General features: G+C 50.4%; 2 protein-coding genes and 1 long non-coding RNA gene across 3 annotated transcripts in view; 1 reads left to right on the top strand and 2 right to left on the bottom strand.

The window, feature by feature from the left end:
* ABCA5 (ATP binding cassette subfamily A member 5) overlaps positions 1-9,953 on the bottom strand; it is a 34,244-nt gene extending 24,291 nt beyond the window's left edge. Inside the window, 10 exon segments of the mRNA XM_037404741.1 lie at positions 202-349; positions 745-933; positions 1,671-1,812; positions 3,303-3,532; positions 4,203-4,300; positions 4,505-4,663; positions 5,781-5,985; positions 6,719-6,832; positions 7,509-7,620; positions 9,368-9,953. Of these exon segments, the coding sequence (XP_037260638.1) occupies positions 202-349; positions 745-933; positions 1,671-1,812; positions 3,303-3,532; positions 4,203-4,300; positions 4,505-4,663; positions 5,781-5,985; positions 6,719-6,823 (1,276 nt within the window). The 5' untranslated portion in view covers positions 6,824-6,832; positions 7,509-7,620; positions 9,368-9,953.
* A 10,894-nt stretch (positions 9,954-20,847) lies between these two features.
* LOC119140881 lies at positions 20,848-23,707 on the bottom strand. The gene is made up of 2 exons (XR_005101779.1): positions 21,944-23,707; positions 20,848-20,997 (listed from the first exon to the last, which is right to left on the bottom strand). It is a non-coding gene; the product is annotated as an uncharacterized LOC119140881 (long non-coding RNA).
* A 549-nt stretch (positions 23,708-24,256) lies between these two features.
* The window catches only part of MAP2K6 (mitogen-activated protein kinase kinase 6), a 55,176-nt gene continuing 54,436 nt past the window's right edge, over positions 24,257-24,996 (top strand). The window contains exon 1 of the mRNA XM_037404717.1: positions 24,257-24,539. Coding sequence (XP_037260614.1) covers positions 24,524-24,539 — 16 coding nt within the window. The 5' untranslated portion in view covers positions 24,257-24,523. The remainder of the gene's footprint in view (positions 24,540-24,996) is intronic.

Below are 24,996 nucleotides of genomic sequence, written 5' to 3'. Positions count from 1 at the left end.
CATCTCGTAGTTACAACAGAATATAAATGATTTCAGCTAAAGGTATTCCGAGTCACAGCATAAAATGTGTTTACAAATAGCACCACCTCCTTTCCCCACAGCAGAAATTAATTGAGAACTGCCACCAGCCGGGTCAGCTCAGGGGGCTCAGGGCTCCGGTGATGCTGGCCCTGCTCGGTTCAGTTTTCCCAATGAACGTACCTGGGATAACCTGATCAAGGTAGACAGCTACAAGCAGATAAAATATGCTATCCAGCACCAATAAAATAAGGGAGATAAAGAGTGGGTAAGGACCGTCATATAGATTTGAAAATGTAGCACCGTCTTCATAATCTTCCAGATGCATGACCTGCCAACAAACACGGACAGAGGAAGGTGTTACACACCGGCGTGGTACCAGCCTGGGAGGACACGACAACATGGTGCAAAGCTTAGCAAAAGCAAAAGGAAAAACTTAAAAAAAAAAAAAAAAAAAGAGAGAGATGAAAAAGTGACTGAAATCATAGCAACAAACATGAAGAATAACAGCTGCTTGATGGCACACTGTAGTTTACTTGGTATTAAATTGCCATGGGAGATAAGTAAGACAGGCCTTTTTCCCCGCTGTCAACAGATTATTAGAGAAAAAAATAAAAGAAAAAAAAGAAGAGTATTTAAGAATATCTACTTCAAGACCTACTTGAAAGCAACGCAAGACAAGTGAGCGCGACGAGGCCGCAAGCGGAGAGGCAGGCGGTCACTCACCTGCGCGACGCCGATCAAGAAGCTGCACTGACACAAGGGGCTGAGCACCCACACGAAGGACTTGGGGAAATCCTCCAGCAGGACAATGTTAAGGCCCACGAAACCAAAAGCCAGCGTGGCCAAGAACTCCACTATACCCACATGTTTTGACTTTTTAAATAGAGGTGTCAGCATCAGTGCAAAGAAAACCTAAGAACAGATTATGGGGAAGAAAAAAAAAAAGGTATCTATTAAAAAAAATAATAATCATACAGGGCTTAGAAAAACTGAAGGAGAAAGAACATCGCTTCAATTTTGCCTCTGATAATTGCACCATTTTCCTGGTATAGTCACTACAGCGTTCACCCACGTGCTACTCTCGCCTTACAAACAGGCTGCTGGGAGGGACCTACTTCCCAAAGATGCCGGTGACAGAGCGCTGAAAAATATGGTAAAGGAAAAATAAGGAGCCATATGGCTGAGCATGCATGTACACCCTGGTTAGTACACCTTCCGTGAATGACAGACAGTAAACAAAGAGCTATTCCTGTACTGGTTGCTTATGAACTCAGACAAGCAATTGGCTGCATTAATGAATTCTCTGATCTTTAATTTAGGTTGTAACATTACACTGTATAGTAACAGCAAACGTCTAGGAGAGGGCATGGTTTTGGACTTCAGACCAGTGCTGCACAGTGTTCTCAGTTCAAAGACAATTACAAACTCAGGTATCTCAGTAGGAAAAGGTATTCCTGCTAGCGATGGTCAAGACCATACAACACCCCAACCAGAGTGGTCCCCGGGATGGGTAAGACACCCACCACTCAGTCCTACAGAAGCTACATTTGATCCAAACCCTGTAGTAGAGAAAACAAGATCAGATGGGAAGGGGATAAAAAAACCCCAGAGATGGGAATGCTGGATTCAACGAGACCAGGAATACTTACCGAAGAGATTCCATACAGGAAAAAAAGGAGAAATATCACAAAGGCACTGCTCTGGGGAAAGAGGGAAGAAGCCGTAGCAATCACTGCCATCAGAATGGACATGACAAAAATCAGACTCATGTAGAGCAGCACCCAGGAAAGCCTAAGAACAAAAGGAAGGGGGGGGAGGGGGGGGCAAAGAAAAGAAACCAGTGAATGAATTCCCAGCTGGAATTATCCACGCACACAAATAGCTAAAACTACCATTCTTTAATATTCCAGACAGCTGCACCAAAGCACAAGCTTGCAACAAAACAAGAGTCTCCAAATAAAAAGAGCTCTTATAAACATCCTTGTAATTGTTCTAGGCATAAGAGCACACACATCAATACCCACAGCATCAAAAAGATACACAATTAGATGATTCATGATTTTTATTTTATTTTTTTTTAACTTGCATAATTAATTCCCTGGTATAACCAAAAGAGCGTAACTGAGCAGTAGGTTTCAATAATTAAAGAAATTCTATTTAAAATTTAATACACTGGTCATTCCAGTAGCTATGCAGGGTAATAAAACCCTTTTCTTTTTCACAACAGAGCTGCAAGTCTGTGAGCAATTCTGACCTCAGGAAACACGGGTGGTTTGTGTACGGGTAGTAAAAAACGACCCATCTTCCTCAGCAGCACACTTCTGTCAGATCCAGCGGCTGCTCAGGGCTGCACTCCCAGCGAGCCTTCGCACATCGCTCCCATTTCACACTGGAAAGAGTAACATGATTTTCTCCAGAGCAGGGATGCTCAGCGCTGATGTGCGAGGGGCCAGAGGGGCCAGCGGCCCATCGCTGCGTGCGAAGGGCTCGGCTCGAGAAGATTTGTCACCGAGGACGTATCGTCAGCAAAGGGAACAGCTGCCAGAGAAAGAGCTTGGGCGCAGAAATAAAACAAAAGCAACCAGGAAAAAAGTAACCCAGACAAGCCCAGCTGGCTGGTACCCTGCAGCAGGGAAAGATGCTAAAACGCTGCTGGACGCTGAGGCGAAGGGCAAAGCGAAACCCGTTTTTATCTCCACAACTATCAATGATTTCAGATTACTACATCCTCTCATCTGGAAAAAAAACCCATCCCGTTACATTGCACAGGACCTTTTCCATCACGGTAAGGAAACACATTAAAACCTGTTGCTCAGACTGCTCCGTCACATTAAAATTATCAAGCTAGATTCATCTCATTATGTGTCGGGGAAACTGCTGCTAAGCCCTGGAGAGAGACCCCAGGTGACCTGCTGAGCCTCCCGGCAAGGAGGCATTGAGCCAAAAATATTTAAAAGCAGTAAAAACCGAACGACATAAAAATCTCACACGTTGTCACATTTAATCCCTCTAACTCTGGCATAACTTTACGTGCACAAATGCAACAGCATTACTCTGGTATTACTTATTAAAATATTCCTATTTTCACGATACTGCAAGCACCTGTTAGATTTTACACAGTATCTCACTTCTGGGTGGGTTTCAGTTCATCAGACTGAAAACAATTTAAAAAAAGGAGGACAGGACAGGGGAATTTTCCTAGAAAGTGTTATTTTGTATTATTCCTTTACACATTTTATATTTCTTTTATAAACAACAGGTTAAAACAAACACTCACATACCAAAAGGCAGTGTCATGAAGTCCCAATATTTTTAAGAATTCCTTCAACTTCCTCTCCTTTTCCGCCACAATATGAATTGCCAAATAATATCCAAATGGCGAGAAAGCGATCACTAGGTAAATTAAAATAATCGCACGAGGAAAATTATCTATTTCCACCACCGCAGCCTCTCCCATAACCACTGCTCTTGTCAATTCAAGCTGTTCCCAAACCGACTGATTCGTCTTCAGCTGAAAGGAAGGGAAGAGGTATTTCTGCATCATCTCGGATTTTAGTGCCTCATCCCACCCAGCAGCAGCGACCCCGGCTTAGCCCCCCCCGGCCATTGCATCGCCCCGCACCCAGCCCCAGCCTCCATCCCCACTGCCAGGGGGAGACCCCGAAACCTTCCTGGCCCCAAATCCCAGGCCAAAAGCACAGGAATTGGAGAACACCTGAACATCTGGAGATAAAATTAATAATTTTGCAATTCCTAGCACCTGAAAAACAGACCCCCTCCTGTCACGAGCAGAGTGACGGGAAAGAAACAGGGAGAAAGGCACTGCTGACGAACGCCGACACCAAAGCAGTAAGGCAAATTCTGCAGCCCCTTTTGGTACAGCATCTTAAATAACATTTTGGGGTGAGCACTGTCAAGCCTTTGTGTTTGAAAGACTGCTGCGATGTATGGTTCGGGCTCATTTGGATGTAAATGAAGACAAATGCCTGCATTATTCAACGCAGAAGAACACTTTTGTATGAAATACGGGAAAACACATGAAATATCCTGCCTCCCCATCAGACTCAAGATAATTTTTCATATGGCATTTTACAGAATTAATAGACAACATGAGAAAAACAGAGCCTAAGGCAGTCCACGGATTTGAACTTCCTTGGTTTTGTTATTTTTTTCAGGTTTACCTGTATGATTGCAGCATCGATGCAGGCTTGCAGAGCTGTAAACCCTGAGCTCCAGTATGTTACCGACTCGCATCCTTTCTGCAGGTTGGAGCAACTGGCTGCAGAATAAAGGCAGGCGTTTTACAGTGCAAAAAGCCATCTTATCCCCAGTGCAAAGATGGCTCAGCCTGAGGCCATCCCTCAGAAATGATGGAAATAACCCGCATAAACCAATACAGGCAAGACCAGGCCAAAAAAGAACAAGAGGGAATGATGTTTCAGTTTATCCCCTTACAGAGCAATACGAGAACACGCACATTTACCTCTCGATTCCGTGTAAATGGAAGACATAGCGATGGAATTGTGAAACCTCAGCTGGTAGGACATGGCATCGTTGAACACGACGCCCACAAATTTTGAGGATTTAGAAGCACTAGCCTCTTGCAGCTCCTCCTCGCTTAAATACTCCTCCGTGATGATGCCTGTGAGATAGAAGAAATTCTCATGTTGATTTCGGTATCAGCACAGCAGGAAGAAAAACTGTGACTGTTTAAGGAAGCATCACGTTAATCATTAACGATTCATTCTGTTTTCGAGATACGTACAGTTATATTTTTGTCCCAGTGAAGGAACTATTCTCCTGAACAGAAACCTGCAGGAGTGTTGTTCAGCTGCAGGGTGGGTAATTCAAATTTACCCCCAGGTCTTCTTTTCCCTCCCCCGATTTTTTGCTGCTCCAACAGCTTCTGTGCCCCAATCCTCTGCCAGCCACCCAAGAGATTATCCTCCAGCACCAGCACTTTTCAAGAAGTGCAGATTAACTGCTGCAAAGGGCTAAATACATGAAAACATGGTATTTCTCCACCAACTTCAGCAGAGGATGGGAGGCAAATGGGCTGCACAGGCAGAAAGCAGAATTGTTTGCTCAAAGTAGCTGAAGGCACCCATAGGGAAAAGGCAGATGCTGGGCTGCCTGTTTCCCCACGGTACCTTTGAGGCATGCATACCACAAGGAGGAGAACCAAAGACACCAAACTAAAAATACATCAGGTTATGGAGAGATAAGTTCCTGCTAGATGTGTAAGCTGTGTAGGCAAAGCAGTTTAAACCAACAAAAAAAATTGCTTTCAAAAGAAAAGGTGACACGGTGTTAATGGGAATCAGCATTTTAAAAATTCTAAGATGTTGTTTTGATAAGAACAACAGGATAGAAAACACAACCTGAATTATCTGCGGGATAGCATCATCTCCTGGATTTGCCCCAGGATGCCACAGGACAAGTACTAATTAGCCCAGAGCTGCTCAGGGGCTGTTTGTACTCTGGGTCCTCCCAAAACCTTTCCTGCAGCCACGTAACACTTCTTGGCTGTGACAGAAGAATGGGAATCATTTTAAGATGGTAGTGCCAAAACATTTGCCAGCCAAGCAAAAAAAAAAAAAACCAAAACCAAAAGAAAGCCTTCACAGTCTTTTCTTTTATCTGCAATGGAAAATAAACGTTTTTTTTCTACCAGCAGCAGCAACAGCGAGCTCCCCCTTCCAACACAAGCCACAGCGTGAGACACAGCGAGAACAAGAAAATTCTTAGGGTGTGAATACCATCTTCAAAGTTATCAAAAGCCACTTTCTTCATGATTTCTCGTGCCATTCGGGTGGGCGGCGTGTATCCGATGACAAAATTCACCAGCATGGAGGTATCCAGGGTGCCGAGGTTGGAGTTGCTGAGCTCGCCGTATTTCCTGTGCGGATGCATCATGCTCATCAGAATCAGCCAAAACAGGAAAAAGAGTGGGAAAAGGACCTCCTGTACAAGGAAAGTAAGAAATATGAAAATTTCAAAGAGCAGTCGTAGAAACAAAGTTTACCTTAGTTACACGAAGCTTAAGGGAGGGACCGTGAGTTTCATTACTTGACTGTAAAGTTCCCTGAACGTTTTCAATGCAACAGCAATTTTAATGCCAAATCCTTCTCTGGCACTGAAGCAGGATTTTAATCGCATTCATCGGTAACCTAAGAAGCTGTTTTAAGGTACAAAGGGATGATTCTACACGCTTTAAAAAAAATCAGCAACTTCATGCTCTTTGGAAAGTAGCAAAACACAAACCATGAAGCATTAAACCAGTCTAGCCAAGCACTGTACTATCTCTTCTTCACGCCACAATTCATCTTAAAGCATCACACACATCACCTATGCACAGGGCTGAACTGTTAGGAAAGATAAAAATCTTTTGGAGAGGTCTAATCCCACCACACTGCTCAGTTATGGGCACAACTAACTGGGTTTTAGAAGCGCGCTAAGGCTGCAGTATTAATTCCAGGGTATTTTCTGGACAATGCCTTATGCATGACAACACATTTTCAGCCAAAGGATCACAAAATATCTTCTGAAAAAGCTTATTTCAACCCAAAATTAGAGCAGATCGTGAAACTTCAGAAAGATGGTAACAGAACTGAGCATTGCCTCTAACTCAGGAGCTACTGGTAAACGCAGAATAACTGCGGGTACGAAGGCAGCAGTGAACACGCACTCCGCTTACCTGAACGCTGCTTTTTTTAGTCCTACACTTAATAAGACAGTTCTTGAACAAGAGAGCTCTGGTTTGCCTCCATACTCCTGCTTCTCTTGGAGCAGCTGGTGCCATTTTTCCAGGCTAGTTAAAAAAGAAAAAAAAATAAAACAACCTACAAACAAAACCCAAATCTGTATTAAATGACAAAATAATTCAAAAAGCAGAAGCCAGGCATTTGCAGCATTCAGTACCTCATATTTTTATATTTTCAGATAGATATTTCACTTTCACTTTTTCATATTTTCAATGCCTTCCTGTATATATGCCAGATGCCTGCTACATGAAGAAATTGGTTGCACTTGTTCACAACGAGAGAGCTGGGAAAACTGGCTGGGAGAGGCCTCGGGATGCAATCCTCCACCCAGAAGCAGGATCAGCATTTGTGCTAAGACTTGAGCTAACCTGGGCTTATTTTCATTTTGCTACACATGAATTACAAAGCAAAGTATTTATCTCGGAGCACAGCTCCAGCGTCCCATGTCCCATGGGCTCAGGGCAGCCAGCCAGATCGATGCATCTGAAAGCAAGAGCCACCTCACCCCAGGCAAACTGTTCAATTTACCATGAGTAACGCCTTTCCATTTGGGAGCAGATCCAACACTACATACTTTCCTTTTAATTTTTTTTCCCCACTTTTTCATTAGGCCAACCGTACAGCACAGTAGTGCTGAAGATAATATTTGGGGAAAAAATAATAAAAAAAAAAGATTTTGAAACGCTCTTCCAAGAGACAGCATCCAATTCCACCGGGACGTACCTGGTGAGGGATGGCAGGCTGGGGAACCACCACGTTTCTATCCCCAGCGTTGCCACCACTTTGCTGCTGGAGGTTTGGAGTCACTGGTCCATCTACATCTCTGTTTTCTCACCTGTGAAGGTGAAATACAACCATGAGCAGCTCAGCAGGGCCAGCAGAACCAGTGTGGGCTGCTGCAGCTCCCCAGCTGCTCCGGCCCCGTCCCACCTCCAGCAACACCTTCATGCCACAGGTGACCGACCGAGCCATTGCCCAGCGTTTCCAACAAAACACAGTGCGGATTTTAAGAACACATCCCTATTTCTGGTTTTACAGCTGCCAACGCTTGTTCAGAAAGCGGACTGATGTTTTTGGTGCTGCGTGTTCAGCACAGCTCTGCGGCAGGACCTGGTTTCTCTGTTATCTGTTAGACAACACATGGCTCAAGCTTCCTTCCCAGCTGTATTTTAATATAGAAATCTATTTTGGGAGTGCAGACATCATCTAATGAAATACATGAGGTTGCTTGAATGTCAGCACCGCTGCTATGAGCTGAGCTTGAAGAACTTCAAATGCACAAACTGCTTTACAGAGAGCTCTCCCAGAGCCTGCATTCCTCCGAGCGCAGGAGGGAGGAGAGGAGGGGGAAGGCTCTGCAAGCGACACATCCCGATCCCACTGCTCACGGCCTCCTCTGCTGTGGGTGCTGGGGTCCCCCACGGGGCAGTGACCCCAGCAGGCACAGGCAGCACGAGGACCTGTGCGGGACACGGCTGCACATCCCGGGAAGCCGAGCCTTGGGAAGAGATCCCACCTGCAGCGCTTTGATAACGTCCCACTGAATCGACTTCAAACATCCCAGAATCACAGAACAGTTGGGGTTGGAAGGGACCTCTGGAGATCATCTAGTCCGGCTTCCTCCCCCCCCAAATAACAACCCCATTTTGCTCAAAAAAACCCCAGACCACCCCACACGAACTGCTTAAACATCACCCTATGCTAATAACTAACTCTTGCAGGAAAATTGCATCCAACTCCTCTGGATATTTTCGAGCAAGAAATGTTTCAAAATGACAGCAGAATGTTTTAAAAATAATGAAGAGCAGCAGCTGTTGCTTACAGGTCATAAAAAATAATGTGCTTCTGCCCTATGCTCACAGCATGCCCTGTTATGTGCCCAGACTCCCACCCTTTGCTTTCAGAAGCAGATTCAAAGTCCTTTGGAGAGGACAAGCTCCACCATGGTCCCCACCGAATGCTACACGGCTGCACCAAAGCCAAACCCTCCCCCAGTCACACTGCTCCATCCTAATAAAATCCAAAAAACTGGCAGAGATTTAATAGGATTCAACTTCTAATGCCACTTACTGGTTTTTTAATTATTTTCTATCCATTTATTAAAAAACCCAAACAAACCAGTAACTCTTCCAATCTTCCCTGGAATGCCCCCATGCTTTAATTTACGTCAGACAGGTTGGAGGAGGGGTTGTTTTAAGAACGTTAATTGATTTCTTGATATTACACCTGCCATCTCTGCGTAAGCTAATGAAGCTGCAGAACACAAAATTAAGAACGTTGAAGCATCACTTGAACGCTCCTAGCGTTCCCAAACCCAAACCCTCCTAGGAACTCCAGAGGAGGAAAACAAACACATAGGTTGAACAGAAAAAGAAGCTGCCAAGACATTTATCTGAATAAATACCGGAGAAAAACGCAAATACTCTGAACCTGCAAAAGCCTCCCTCAATGTCGCCCCTTGTTTATGGTCTCGTACTGACAGAAGTGGCTGAAACGCTTGCTGGCACCTCAGCCCAAGCAATCCCAAGGAGATTATTTGGTTCGTACTTCAGTTCCGGATCAGAGATGCTGGCGGTCCTTACGGGGGGATAAAGATCAGACCCTACTCGAGGCTTCCCTCGCTTCCCCAGGCATCAGCCTGGCCGGGCTTTAAGGGATTTAAGCTGCTGTGATTTGGTGCTGTATGCCCGGCAGCCCTTGCTTCATAAGCTAAAAGCAAACAAATAAACAAGGGGGGGTGGGGGGGTGGTGGTGGTGGTGTATGTGCATGTGTGCGTGTGCGTGAACAAGGCGCGGGTGTGCGTGTGTGCACACCTCAGCTAAATGAGCTGTGGCTTAAGAGAATAAAAAAAAAAAAAGCCAACAACTTAGTGAACACCACCTGCAGAAAGATAAGAAAATAAAATTACTGATCTTGCTGCAAGGCGACGGCAACGTAGATGATACTTAAACACTGATGTGCTTTTTACTGCTCTTCAATTATTTAAGCGAAATGGGTTATTTATGCGTTTTTAAAAACGGGCGGAATCTTCCTCCCCATCTGGATCCCGAGGGAAGCGGCTGCGGCTCCGGCACCACGGAGCCCGGCAGCTGCAGAGCGGCTCCCTGCGGGCTGGGGCTGCGGGGCCGCACCAGGGCTGCCCCGGCTCCGCACCGCGCTCCGCACCCGGCTCCGCTGGGGCTCCGCATCCAGCACGGCTCCCCGCATCCGCCCGCCCGCCGGGGGCTCCGCACCCCGCACCGCTCTCCCCACCAGCCCCCGCACCCGGCCCCGCCGGGGCTCCGCATCCAGCACGGCTCCCCCCAGCCGGCCCGGCCCCCGGCGGCTCCGCACTCGGTCCCGCTCCCCGCACCCGGCCCCACTGGGGCTCCGCACTCGGTCCCGCTCCCCGCACCCGGCCCCCGGCGGCTCCGCACCCCGCGCCGCTCCCCGCACCCGGCCCCACTGCGGGTCCGCACGCAGGCGCCGGCCCCGCTCCCCGAAGCCCCTCGCTGCCGGGCGCTCCCGCAACCGGCAACGGCAGCGCGGGCCCGGCCTCCCCCCGGCTGCCCGGCCTCCCGCGGCGGCCCCGCACCACCGCCCGCGGCACCCTCACCGGGACCAGCCGCTCGGCCCGCCGCGCCCGGCAGGTGCGGCACGGCTCCTCCTCTTCCTCCGCCGGCCTCGGCCTTCCCCTTCCCGTCCGCACCGGGGGGCCGCCCCCGCGCCCCGCCCCGCCCGCCGGAGCCCCCCGCCGCCCCCGCCGCTGCGCTGCGCCGCTCCCCGCCGGGCGCAGGGCCGGGGCCGCGCTGCACCGCCCCGGGCGGAGCGCACCCCACGCCGCGCAGCCCCCCCGCCCCCGGGCCGGGCCGCACCGCAGCGCCGGGACCCCTCTCCCGGCGACCCCCCTCCCGGGAACCCCCCCACAAATGGCACCCCCGTCCGGGGAGCCCCCTCCCATCGCGATGACACTCCTCTACCGGAACCCCCACCCCCAATGACACCCCTCTCCGAAACCCACCCGAGGACCCCCACCCTTCCAAGGACCACCGTCCTCTCTCCCAATGATCACCCCCAAGGCCCCCCCCCCTCCCAGGGACCCCTCCTCAGAAACACCCCCTCTCCCCGGAACCCCACCATCCCAGGGACCTCCGCTCCCCTCCTCCAAAGAACCCTCAATTCCCAGGGACCCCCAACTCCCTGGGACACCCCCCTGAGGACCCCCCCTCTCCCAGGGACCCCCCCACCTCCCAGCCAATGCCCAGAGGAAGGGGCTGGAGGTAGGCACAGGGATTTACGCCTGGGTGGGAGCCGCCTGGACGCACCCAGCACTGCCAGTTCCCGCTGGCATCCAGGCGGCTGCCGGTATTTTATGCCATTACCCAAAATATAATTAAGGCATTGAAAATGCTGCCTTGAATACCAACGATGAACTCCTGTCATCTCCGCCTGTTGCATCCCTGCCTCAGTGGCTCGACACCGCGTGACGTTTCCCGCTCGGTCACCCCCTGGCCAGGCCCCTCACCAGCCCCAGCCTCACTTTTTGCTGACGAGCGGGATGCACTCAAAGCTTAATTGATTAAAAAAAAAAAATCAAATCACCAAAATCTTAATGATCCTCTTCCCATCCCTGTGAGCACAAGCCGCTTGTTTTCCTCAACACCTCCTGCAAGTTGCTGGGAAAGGCTGAGCACAGGATGAAGCCCAGAGGTGGTGGGAACATCTGGAGCGCTGCAGCGGAAGGGAGGGAAGCGGGCAGCTCCCGGCGCTCCCCCAGGACCAGCGGCTCCAGGAGGAGCTCAGCAGCTCCAGGCAACAGCACTGGAAATGCCTTGTTGGAGCTGGTTTTGTGCACCTGAGGAGCTGCACAAGCATCACACGAGCACCACGGGTGCCCCGGTGCAACTCAGTAGCAGCGTGATGGACTCTACATTTTTCCTTGGAAAACTGAATCAGGAGACTCTGTCCTCATCCAGACAAGAAGAAAAGGGTCTCAAAGCCCAGCAGTGGGAGCAGGGCCAGCAGGGGCAGGCGTGGTGGCCCTGCAGGAGCCTCTGCCTTCACACCTCACCCCAGCGAAGATCTCCTGTCTGGAGATGCCCAGAGCCGAGCCCCAGCCCTGGAGCGGGGACCGGCGGCCCCCAGCAGCAGAAATCCCGTGGGCCGGTATGGCGAGGCTCGGGGGGTGGTGGTGTGGGGGAGTGGGGGGAAAGGGTTTGGAGGGGGAGGGTTTGGGGGGGTGGTTTGGGGGTGTGGATTTCAGGGGAAGGGATTGTGGGGCAAGGTTTTGGGGAGGGGGCTCTGGGGGGCAGATTTTTGCAGGGGAGGTTTCAGGAGGGAGGTTTGGGTTGGACTTTTGGGGGGGAGGCTGCTTCCACCAGGTGACCCCCAAGAACGGGCGGCCCAGCATCGGTGGGGCCAGGCTTCTTCAGATCCTTCACATACAGAAAATGGTCAAATCCCACCCAACCTTTGTGCTAGCACTTCCTTTAGGGAAAAACAAAGAGCCAGCAGGAAGGCTTGCTTCAACCCGTAACTGGAAACTTCCTTTTTTCAGTAGTTTCCCCCTTGACAACAAGCATTAGATAAAAGTACTGAATTAAATAATGCCCTTTAGTTTAGCCTAATGAAGACTGAGTAAATAAAATGGCATAACTTGAGCTTCCAAAAAAACCAACCCAACCCACCCAACACTTCTTGGCTTGATCCATCCAGCATTAAATGGAACAGAAGCCGAATTCTGGGCACTTTGATGTTTGTGGTGGTCTCTGTTTATACTTAAAAAATGTGCACGGAGATCAGGGGGGTGATGTGCTGGTCCCAGTCCAACCCCAAGCGGCTGCTGGCGATACGGGCTGAGGACATCCAGACCATGGCAACATTTGTCCTTGAGCTGCAGGGCAGCACCCCACCACCTCCCTGTGCCGGGGGCGTGGGGGCTGCCCTCGCTTTCCAGGTACGCAGCACCTACGGAGGCGACCCAGCGCCAGGACTGCCCGGTCCCCAGCTCTCCTTAGCACCCTGTTTCTGCTCTGCGTAGGCAAGCAAGCAGCGCTTGAGTTTGGAATATAGAATTCAACACTTTAAGGAATTCAAACATCTGAACTCCCCATTTTGCTGGTGCTTATGCCAGTAAGCCTCCAGTTTGTTTTCTGTACCTAAATGACTGACAGCTCATGCTGAAGCAGTGGGATTTTTTTCCAGTTCTCATCACTTTGGGCTGATGGACTCCGTGTCGCATCATGAGCTCTGAAACCACAGCGGCACATGTGGAATGGCACTTCTTCCCTGCCTGATGTGGATGGCCGTTCCTTCCACTTTCTTTTTAAAGGATCTCCTGACAGAAGTATTTCTTTGAAAAAAGAAAGTTGTGCACAGGTGCTCACCTAAGGAGTTCTGTCAACAGGATATTATGGAAACGCAGTTCATTGCGCTGCAGTTGTAATGCACTAATCCATCGTGTTTCAGAAAGGAAACATGATCAACTCAATTTCCTTTTGTTGAGTAGGTAGTGACTCAGCCTTTCAAAAGTAAAAAGAAAAAACAGTAAGCATTAAAAAAGTAAAAAGAAAAAAAAGTAAGCATTAAAAGTGCCAAGGACATTTCCAAATTCTCCGGTAGCATCCCTGCTCATCCTGCTGGTGAAAGGACGGCGAACCCCACGACGCCTGGCCATGGAGCACAGCGGGTAGGAGATGCCTGCAGCACAGCAGCCTGTTCCTTGCCATCAACATACAAAGGATGGAAGGTTCTGCCCGTCCTTTCTTGTGCTGTGTTGAGAGGGGAGCACAAGTTCAGTAGCGAGACAACAAATCGATGGCCAGAGCTGGAACATTATTCTCAGATTTCAGTTAGGTGGATGTGGCCCTTCTGTCCCCTGCGGCTTTTGTGTCTCAGCTGGAAAGAACGCGCCTGCTCCGATTGCTCTTGCCATTCTGCAGAGAGTTTGCAAAAAGCCCAGGAATGTTGGAATGATTTTGTCCAGCGATGCAGAAGCTTCAGGTAAGCAGCTGCGCTTTCACTGTTTCTCTTTTTATCAGAGCTTTGCAGAGCCCTCTGAGAACCAGAGGCTCACCACATAAATTGCTCAGATTCAAATACAGAAATTATTTTACATTTTCCTTTGGACTTAGCATCTCCTTATTAACTGACTTGAGTCCTGCTCCTGGCCCACTCCTTGTTACTGTTTATATGCATTTTTCTCACGCAAACAGCTGGCTCGGGCACTGGCCATGCTGTTTCTGTGCTGCAGGTGCTCTCCTGACCTCGGGCTCATCGCTGTCACAGGTGGACCGAGTGACCACCACCAAGGGGCGACTGACGCTGGGAGTCCTTGGCACACTCTTCCTTTGGCATCTAAGAGCTCTTTTGCTTTCCAGAAAGCAGAAATAAAAAAAAAGAAACAACATTTAGACTTGTAAATCATAGATATCCTCATCATGCACTCAGAGGGCACAGATGCTCTCCCCCAACACCCCGGTCCTCCTGCATCCAAACCAGTGCCTGCAAGTCCTCCCAGGTTGTGATTCCCTTGAAGCCCAGCGCTGACAGCAGGTTTTCAGCCTCGTGCCAGCAGCCTGCCTCCTCTCCGCTGAGGGTCTGTCTGCATTGAAGAACTGCTCTTTCCTTTCTTCCAGGGATCGTTACTAGAGACTGTGCCGGGCAGAACAAATTACAGGTGAAAAAAATGAGTTCCCCATTGTGTCCTGCTTCTATTTGGAGACACCATTTCCTGAGTGCCCAGCACTTCAGCAGAACACAGGTGGGGAGAACAAAACCACAGTAATGTGCTTGTGCCTTTTTTCATTACGGTGAGTTTTGTTCAGCTGTAAGGCAGCATGCAGCACAGTTCATCATTAGGAGCATCAGGGGTGCCCAGCAGAGCATGGACCAAGCAGGAACCGCTGCTGCTTCCCGGCTTCTTTCACCTGCTGTGGTTTCATCCAGATTGAAGCAAAATAAAGCTGTTAAAAAAGCAGGCTTCTCTGGATTTTTTTTAAGGTTTAATTAATCAGAGAAGTTGCCACCAACAGTTAAGCCCATTCTCAGAAACTAGGTAGCTTTTTCTGGAAGCAATTATTCCACCCTCCGGAGCAGAGGCTATGGCTTGCAAGAAGACAGAACAGGCTTTAGAGAGGAGATACATTCCATACTTACTAGAAATGATGTGTTTGCATCGATAAACCTGTATATAAGCACAAGGGTGATGTATTTGCATCATCTAGTGCTAGAGCCTGGATTCTCTGCCAGGGAAGCCCTTCAAAAGTAATTCAGACCACCTAATTTAGAGACCTGCCTCTTTCTGTGGGCTAGAAGGAGACTAAAATAAACCGTGCAAAACCCAACTTCCTTCAGCACTTGCTGCCCAAAGCCTGCAGCTGCACCCAGCTGAGGAGGGTGCTCCGCTGGTGCCAAAGCCAGGAGCTCTTTGCCACCAAAAACCTCCCTGACACTCAGAAGCAGGGCACAAATACCAAGTACAGGCCAATACCAATGGCACTTTATACTCGTGTATAAAGAACAGGGGTTAAATCCCTGCTGGGGATGGCAGCATTTTGCATCTCCAGAATGGTTATGCAAAACAAATTCTTTAGAAGTCAGAGTTGCTCATAGTACGCAAGACAAAAAATTTACTCTGTGCCCTTATGCACCTTCTGTAACAACACTCAAACTGGCTCAAAATAAAATTTCAGAAAAGAATTTTCAATCTTGGCCTAAGACTTGGCACAGAGTTTCAGCCCAGAATAGACTTTTATGGAAACTTAGAAACCTCTGGAAAAAACAAGTTTTGTAACTGAAGCATCAATAGCCTCTTAACAACAGCAGTGCCAGGGGTACAAGGATAATACATCTATTGTACACAACATATATAGAATACTATAATTACAGCCACATCAGTACAAATATATGTTCATTCTGGCCACGAATGATACCTCATGTTTGTAGAAAAAAAGAACCCAAATGCCTATTTTAAATCTACAGAGTTCGGAGGGGGAAACGTGCCCCATTGCTGATGGGGACATGGCAGAAAACAGATATTTTTCATCTGCGCTGCCCTGGTGTGCGGCAGCATCCCTGGATCCAGCGGCCGGCAAACACTTGCTGACCCCCAGCTGCATTCCCTGCCCACTGAATGTGCTGTACGCATTACGAAATGTAATTTCCCACTTTAGAAAAGCGCCGCCCTGGCTGGCTTTGTATTACAGCATGGTCTAGATATACATGTCATTTAAAGAAAATTATGCTTCCTGCTGCCGGCCCAGTAAAAATATCCCTTCAGACAGAGGCTGCTACCTGTCATTATTTAGCACTGCTTTTCTCAGAATCTCACTTTTGGAGCTGCTCACCCCCATTCAACCATGTTTGAGAACATTTTTGCAGTGGATTCCTCCTCCTCCTTCCTCTCCCTGGCTGCCGGAGAGGCACCAGCTTCCAGCCCTGAATATCTGGGCTTCTCCTTGCCTTGCATGCTCTGTACCGGGTGTTTCCAGGTGGTCTCCTACCAAACCTGGCTGGGACACGGTGCAGTATTGCATCCATAGCCAAAAATCAAGGGGCGCCCACATTCGATGCAGGGCTTTGCCGACAGAGCTGCCGTGCAGAGGCAAAGCCCCCGCAAAGCGACACGGGGCTCACGGCCGCCTTCGCCCTCAGTGTCCAAGAGCCCTGGTGCACGTGTTTACACCAAGCCATCCACATTTGTATCGCGTTAAACATGAGCGCAAAAGACTTAACCACAGGCTTTTGACAAGCTCTTCAGATGCATTCAGAAAGAAAACTGGCTCCAGTAATTAAATTCAGATCATATTACCCCAGGAGTTACATAAATATAATAAAGGTTTAATACACCACCTCGACAAAAAAACCCACACACATAGTGGTGGGTAAGTGATAAAGACCATCCCTACCCTGGATTGCTCACGGGCAGGTCTGGTCTGGCAGCAAGGAGCCTGCCTGTGGGAAGCCCTCGGACCCCCCCGGTGCTCAGCCCCTGTGGGGGAGCCGGGACCCCCGCTGCAGCCATGCTCCCGCAGAAAGCCCCCGCACAGGAGCATGTGCAGGCACGGGATTGCAGCCGGGGTAATCCTGAGCAATGAGCTGGTTACGGCTGAACCCTTAATAGCGCTGTTGAACGAGCCTGCAACTCATTTTGCTGAAAAAAAAACCCAACACAAAACAACAGCAGAACGAAGGAGTCGGGGAAAACCAGCAAGAAACAAAGTTCAAAGCACAGAGCAGTGCCACAAGGCAAAAAACCCACACAACCCAAACTTAAACTCCTATGTGAGCCAGGCAGCAAGGGCAGGTGACGTGCAGGGACGGACATCCATGGGGCCAGAGGTTGCACCTGCATCTACACCCAGCCAACAGCAACCCACCGGCGTCCCTGCGTGGGGCTGGCGGCTCCAGCTCCGGGCTCGTCGGGGTCCTGCCCCCACTGCTGCCTGCCTGGGAAGGAGCAGGAGCACTCCCCAGACAGAGCCCAGCTGGCTGGCGTTTATTTAATGCAGCTTAAAAGTGCCTCGATTTTAGACGAACCTTGATGAAGTCCTTTAAAATGCTCTCGGATGCGGTGTTTTACCCATCCCAATGCAAGGGCTTGGGTACCGGCGGCTGGGCAGAGTTTAGAAAAGCCTGAATTTCCTTTATTGCTCCTGTCTTTGGGATGAAGCCACTGGGCATTCAAACAGCACCTGGTGAGTGACCTGCAAATCTTACCACCGTGGAGACTAAAGGTGATGGATGTGACCCTGAAAGGTGTTTAATCATCCCGCTTCCCCCAGCAGAGCTGTGCAGCCGCAGGGCGCTGAGTGCGGAGCCTATGGCACGGCGTCAGGCTGGGGGTGTACATACCCCCAGTGTACCCAGTGTACGTACACCTTCTGGTGCGGGAAGCACCCAGAGCCAGCACTGCAAATCTAGCAAAGCACAAAAGGCCTGGGACTGACAACTGAACCGAGTGCTCACAAGATGCCCAAAGGATGCATTTTGGTCCATTACTTCACTGAAGTAAACAGAGAATCTATTCTATACATAACGTATATGCATGGAGTACAGATAGGAGGAAATGCAAACAGTAAAAGAACAACCAGTGTTTTTGCAGCACTAAAAGCCACACCAGCAGCCAAGGAAAAAGCAGCCACAACACTTAGCTCTGCCTCTGTCGTGCCACCCTTAATGTGTGACAGAGGGGGGCCCCCTCTGATGGCAGCTTCCTCTGTACAAGGCATGTGTCGAGTGTGGACATCTGTGTCCAGCAACACTACAAAAAAGTGATCACACAAAATGTGTCTGGTAAAATGTCAGGCTTTTTTACAAGAGACAAAACCATTTCCAAGAGCACGACTGCCCAGGAGGGCCATGCAATGGAAGACATGCCATAGAAAAATACCTTTCCCCCCAGCTGCCAAGTAAATGATTTCCAGAGGTATGAAGCTGCTTTAGTTCATCCGTGCATTAACCCTACATTAAAAAAAATAATATTTAAAAACTCTATCTGGCTCTCACATGTCACAGCTCTCCGCTCCATCTCTGTCCCCCTGCTTTAGGTTAACAGCCACTCACAGCACCCTCGCCCCTCCTGGCAGAGCGGGCTCAACCCATCATTATTATCTAGCCAGATTTACGACTCTAAGACTTATTATTAGGTTACTGAGTTGAAAGTAGTTTTTATTTATTCGCCTCTGCCACTTTTGCGTGCTGCATATACTTCTAGGGTCACTTTATCCTCTCTGAATTCCCTAGCTATCTGGCTAAAGCCACACAGAGACTTTCCCAACTATCCCACCTTGCGTGCACAGTTTGTTTAATTTCTGCTAAGTGCAACATCCTCCTGGGCTTTTCATCCACCTACTCGGGACTCTGAGGTGTAAAAATGTGCTACAAGCTAATGGCTGCAAGAGAAGATGCTTCAGGAGAAGGAGACGGAGGAAATTCAGACAAAAGGTAAGATGTGGCTGAACTCTCAGGGTCTGTGTTTGGCTTTCAGCACTGGCAGCCTGCAATTCCCTTTAAACTGGGGAACAAAGGAATGTGGGATGCGGCTCGGCACCATTCAGGCTGGTGAAGAGCAGATGGTCTCTGCTCCCAGAAGCGGCTCGTGCTCTGGACAGCTCATTGTTTCCCACCTCCTCTCCTGTCAAGCTGCATTCTCCTCCCCAGCATCTGCACCCACTGTTTGCTTTGGCTTTTCTTCAAGCCTCTTCCCCAGACACCCCGTCGGGGGCATCCCTTTTTCCAGCTGGTCTGTCTTCTCCTGGAGAACTTCCTACACTCTCTCCACCTCCTGCGGCAGAGCCCTGCCCTGCCCTGCCTGCCCCATAGCAGGCAGAGCCTTCAGTGTGCTTATTCCCACTATTTTTCCTTTTCAGCTTGGCAGTGTGAGGCCACAGCACCTGGGGAGCATTACGGAAATGGCTGGCCATCTCCTCTGCTTCCCTATGGAGGCTGACCACTGCCTCAGCTGAAAAATGACAAGAAATTTCATGAGATACTGTCCAGGGGATGGGATCACGCTTGAAAATACCACTGCCCTGCCTGGTGTCGCTAAAAGCCATCGTTACACCCTCTCACAGGACAGACCAAGCCAAACCCTCGTTACGTTTGCCCCACAATTATCCTTCTTTCTCCACAGCTCCCATTCCCACGAAGGGAGGTGATGGCTGGAAGCAGAATAATCCATCAAAACCACGAACCGGAACGGAAGGAAACCAAACCAGCTGCCAGGTCCCCCTGCAGAGGTCCTGCTGGAGCCCGTCCCACCTCCTGCTCCATCGATGTTGGCTCACCAAGCTCCTCTGCTCTGCTCGACTTCTTCATTTGCAAAGCGTATCGGTTTTGGAAGATCCCATTTCCCAGGCACCGTGACTTCTGTCCGTCCCTGCACAGCGTTGTCATCCAAAAAACACAACAGCTTCAGAGCAATAGCTACGACACCTTCACAGTGCATGACCTGTTGGGAAACCTGTGATTTGAGTCCCAGAACCTGGTTTTAGTGTTCAAGGATGTAAAAGAAGGTACCGGAGGTGTTTTGGACACCAGTTTTCCTTCTCTTTCACACCATCTGTGGTTACAACAGTTATAAACCACACGTGACTGGCATCTGAATTTTCCAAACAATTCTTAGTGATGGGATATGAAGCAGGGGAAAACATATCCCTCCCCACTGAGATGTAAGAAATTGCAATATATAAACTCTGACAACGGTCATGCAAGAGTGAAGAGGACAACTCTGCGAAGCTGCACCCCTCGAGCTAACTTTGTTTGTGGACAGAGATCTGGGATTAATTTTTGGGCTGTCGATTATCCACAAGCGAGCGTTCGTGCAAACACTGAAACTGAAGCCTCTAATTGTATTTTTACTGGACAAACCCACCACATGACACGGCTCGCCTTCCAAGCGCCCCGATCAAAGCAAATGCTGGAAATGAAGTCGTGCCTAAAACAAATACATATTGCGGGGCAAATCTCCTGTTTACCAATGCAGAGAGGAGATTTGTCAGTAGCGTCCTGAAACCACAACACGCTGGTCCAATTTCTCCACAGCAAATTCGTTTCTTAGCAATGAAGGAGCAAGCTAGAAGGAGGGATAAACAAACCGTAACATGTATAAAAGTCAAATTACTATATACAGAGAGTAAGTACTGGAGAAATAGTTATGGCCAGACCCAGATGTAGAAATCAGATCCCTTTGTTCAGACCTACGGATTGCCCCTAGCAGTAACTCCCTCCCCTCCCAGCTGCTCTCTCCCAGGCGCTTTGCAGGACAGCTGCATTTCACACCATGCACTACTCAATAATTTACCTCCTAAAACATCACCGCACAGGGATGCACACGGCAGGGCACTACTCATTGACACAAGATGATTAAAGTAGCGTTCCTAAAAAATTTACTTAATACATGTTGGGAGACATAGGCTCACGTAAGGCACCTTGCTGGCCCCGGTGCATCACCCCGCAACCTTTAGGCACATAACCATTTGCAAAGAGATTCTGCTGTTCTGCTTCAGCAGCTGCTCTCGTGAACTGACTGCTGCACAGCAAATCAAAATGTTTGGCTGTAAAATAAACCAGCAACACAAGTAGTGTTTAAAAAATGTATTTAACAAGCCATTGGAAGAGAAACGTCCTTTTCCGCAGCTTGGAAGCACTGCTGACCGGAGGAGGAGGCGATTTGAGCAGCAGAGATGGGCATCTGAGCCTGTTACTGGGCAGGAGGAGGGTGAATCCTTCCTAGGGCAAAGGAGACCTGGTCACGTCTGCAGAATTTAGACTTAGAAAAGATTCACCAAGGGGAAATGGAACACTGAGCTTAAAGGCTGGGCACTGTGCTGGAGCAATAGTGAACAATAAAGATAATAAAGTGTTTTGGTAGCACTTGAGGCAGAGCTGATGGTAACCTGGTCGCGGCACCGTGATGCGCCGAATGGAAGCTCAGTCACAGAATCCTGGAATCGTTTAGGTCGAACGAGACTCTTAACATCGTCGAGTCCAACCATTAACCCAGCACCAGCAAATTACATCGGGTCACCCACCGACACCCCCACTGGGCTCTGGGGCACGGGCAGGCATCCTGCAGTGGCCGGGGAAGGCTGCAGCCCTCACCGCCCGCCCCGCCCCCCCCAATCCCCCGGGGCAGCCCCCGGCCTGGGGGAAGCACTGGCCCACCTCCCCACCTCCCCAGCCACACTGCCAGGTCCTGCCCAGACTCATCCACAGCTGAACCTCACACACCCTCCACCCCCCACTCCACAAACCCTTGCACAGCACATGACAGACAGACAAGCCTCTGCAGGTCCCAGGGTCAGCCTAAACCCATTAAAACTGAGAGAAAATTTCCCTGGGCATTAGCAGGGCACTGCACAAGGGTGCCCTGATTCCGAGGAAGGCAACACTGCAGCGGAGCCCCAGGTCCCTGCATGCCTTTGGGGAGAGGGAATAGGAAAAACATCAGAAAACAATTAAAATGCGCTCTGTGCTGTTTGCTGGCTGCCAGTAGGGCGACACAGGTTTTGCTGTGCTGTCTGAGCTTGTTCGTGTGACAGCGACATCCCAGAGCACCTGATGGCACCGGGCAGCCAGCAAGGGACGCGGCTAGCACTCCGGGAAGCCGCAGAGAACAAGGACTCCATCCTCTATAGGACAAAATCCCTTAAACCAACCAGGCTTCTCTTCTCACCCGAGGGATGGTCAAAAACTTTGTGGAAAACCAAAGGAGCATCCCTCATTTTGCACCTGCAAATTAGACCAACAAAAGTTTCTTACAAACATTAAAAGCCAATTAAAAGCTATAGCGTTGCTGCACATCTTTATCAAGGCAAGGCCTCCGGGCCACGGCTGGCTCGCTACAGCAATCCTCGAAGGCTGCCCCCACTCCTGCTAATTTAGCTTATAGCTACTGAATTTTAAAGCTGCCATTTGTAATGTGTTAGTTAAGGGTTTGTCAGAATTTCCATCGTAAACCTTTCATTTGGGGGATTTATTGCTGGGCTATAAGGATCTGCTCTGGCTGCAAGTTTGGCAGGAAGGACCACGTACAGCAGCACATTTCCCTCACCCCGCAATCACTCCCATCATTAGAAAGTTACACAGATCCCTAATTGAGGGTTACAACCTCCTTAAGACTCCTTGCAGCTACAAATGGCAAAATCCCTGAGCGACGCCAGCCCAGTGCGAGCTCAGCCGCACGGGGCCGGCTGGCAGATGGGGCAGCACGAGGGCATGGTGTGAAAGTCAGTGGCAAGACACATTTTCCAGCCCAAGGGAAAAGGGCACTGGGAGCGGTAGCGCTGCTCATGATCCCGGACACACTCTCCGCGCAGCCTTTTCACTGGATTTTATCCCTTTGCCATCAGTGTTCCGCTGGTGTGTGAACAAACATCCTTGGCACTTGTTTAGCCGTAAGGTTTTTAGAGCACATATTTCTTAGCACTTACATGTTTTTTATTCCTCCAGTGTTCCTATAATGAAACATATATTTAATGTAAAGCACTGCTTTAGGAAGGTCGATCTTTTCCTTAGGGGCTTAGGGTCCCTGTGTACAGAAGGGGGTCCCCACCTACCACACCCCAGCATACAGCTGCGCTTCTGATCTGGACAGCATCCCCATCCTGGGGGGATGTCACCGCATCGGCTCCACTGGCTCTTCCCACAGGAAAACCCCATGAGCCCGCAAGGGCCGCGCTGCCCGCTTCAGAAAACATTCCATTTCAGACTGGGGATAAACTTGCTTCATCTGATCTGCCTGCGAGGGGAAAAAAAAAAAAAAAAAGAAAAATTAAAAAAAAAAGAAAGAGAGATGAAGAAATTGCTAATGTTACATAAGGTGACTAAGAGCTGTGGTTAAGCCGGGGCACCACGGTACTACACACAATGTGTAAGGCCCCCGGCATCGCATGAGCACAAAGGAAGATGTTTCTCTCCAATGGATCCTTCAACATCTAAACCTACTGGAAACAAGATGGACCATGTCTTTTTGCCTTTTTCCACTCATTTTTTCCACCCTGGTCTGTCCCTCTGTCACCGCGGCACACTAGAACACGGCATGGCCGGCGCAGGGTGATGGGTGCTGAGGCTCTGCGTGCACCCACGTGTTGGCAGCACTGGCCGGACCCCAGCACGTGGAGGGAGCGATGGGGCCGATGCCATGAAGACCCCCGTGGGCAACACTTCCTTGCTGCCATCCCAGCACGGCCACGGCCACGGCCACGGCCAGCCACAGCTCCTGACCCGCAGCCGGCCCTGGCCCCCCCAGGAGCCCCAGGATGCTGCTGGGCAGCACCTTCGCTGGGGGGCTGCCACCCTCCCTCCAGCCGGGTAACAGGAGGAGGAGCAGGAGGAGCAGGAGGAGCGGGAGGAGGGTATCCTGCAGCCACCACAGCCCACACCATGCCGGCGGCGCTGGAGAACTGCACAGCATGCAGGCAGGGGCGCAGGCAGGCAGGGGCGCAGGCAGGGGCGCAGGCAGGCAGGGGCGCAGGGAGGCTGGCAAGGAGGCAGGCAGGCAGGAGTGCAGGCAGGGGGCAGGGAGGCAGGCAGGGAGGCAGGCAGTGGTGCAGGCAGACGCACAGGCAGGGCCCTTGCTCCCTCGCAGCCACAGCAGTCCGGTGGAAAAAAATAAAAATGAAGGCGAGCCGCCGCGCTGGGGTGCGGAGCCGCCGCGCTGGGGTGCGGAGCCGCCGCCGCCCCGGGGCTCCTCCGCGCATCACCCCGACACCGCAGCGCCGGGCACCCGCCGCCGCCCCCTCCCGCCGCTTTGCGCGCGATTTGCGCGCCCCGCGCGCCGCCCCTCCACCCCTCCGCGCGCCGCCCCCGCCCTCCGCGCGCCGCTCCCCCCCCCTCCGCGCGCGCAGCCTCCGCGGGCGCGCGGCCCCGCGCCGCCCCCTGCAGGACGCGGCGGGACTACAGCACCCAGGCGGCCCCGCGGCGGCCGTCGGCAGCGCGCCTGCGCACTGCGCCCCCAGCTCCAAGTTTGGAGCTTTTAGCTGCCAGCCCTGGCCCATCATGTAGGTGCAGCAGAGCCTTCCCTACCATTGCAAGCAGGGGGGGCGGAAACCCCCCGCTCTGCAAGCTGCCCTGCAAAGTGTGCAATTGCACGGCCCCCCCCGCTGCAAGGAGAGCTGCTGCAGCAAGTCAGGAAAACTCCAGTTGCATGAAGATTGAGCGCTTGCAGTTTGCATCTTTGTTGCAAAACTAGCTCCAGAAGAGAGGCAAGGCAAAGTCTTTTGTGCTCCCCTCCCCCATCAAAGCAAAGGGGAAAATGTCTCAGTCGAGAGGTAAGGCTCCTACTTCTGTTCGTTGCAGATATGCAAAAAGTCGTGCATGCATTTTGAAGTGCATGCATGCATTTTTCGGGATGCAATTGCATTTTGAAGTTTGAGGCTTTCAATGGCTCTCAGTTGCATTTCCTGTTTAGTATGTGCCTTTTTGCAGCCACACACACACTCACACACACAGTTCCTGTAAGGCAGGGCTTGCAGTTCAGCTGTGCATTGACGTTATTTGAATTCTTCTGCGGGGATTACTGAGCCCTTTTTGCCTTTTGCACAGTCAGGACAGATAAAGGGTGTTGGAGAGCAGATGCATTCGCTGCCGTATAGCTGCATGCAAAATGGGCACGGTGCATGCGAATTGCAGCTAATTTCAAGTGCAGCATTAAATGAAACTTTTGAAGAAGTCCGTGGACGAGATGAAAGGTGCAACTTGAGTGGAGTTACCACGAATTAAATATAT

This window comes from Falco rusticolus, chromosome 1 (assembly GCF_015220075.1).
Source record: "Falco rusticolus isolate bFalRus1 chromosome 1, bFalRus1.pri, whole genome shotgun sequence".
Taxonomy (NCBI): domain Eukaryota; kingdom Metazoa; phylum Chordata; class Aves; order Falconiformes; family Falconidae; genus Falco; species Falco rusticolus.
Note: the sequence above shows the minus strand (reverse complement) of the source record. Positions and strands in the feature narration are given on the sequence as shown.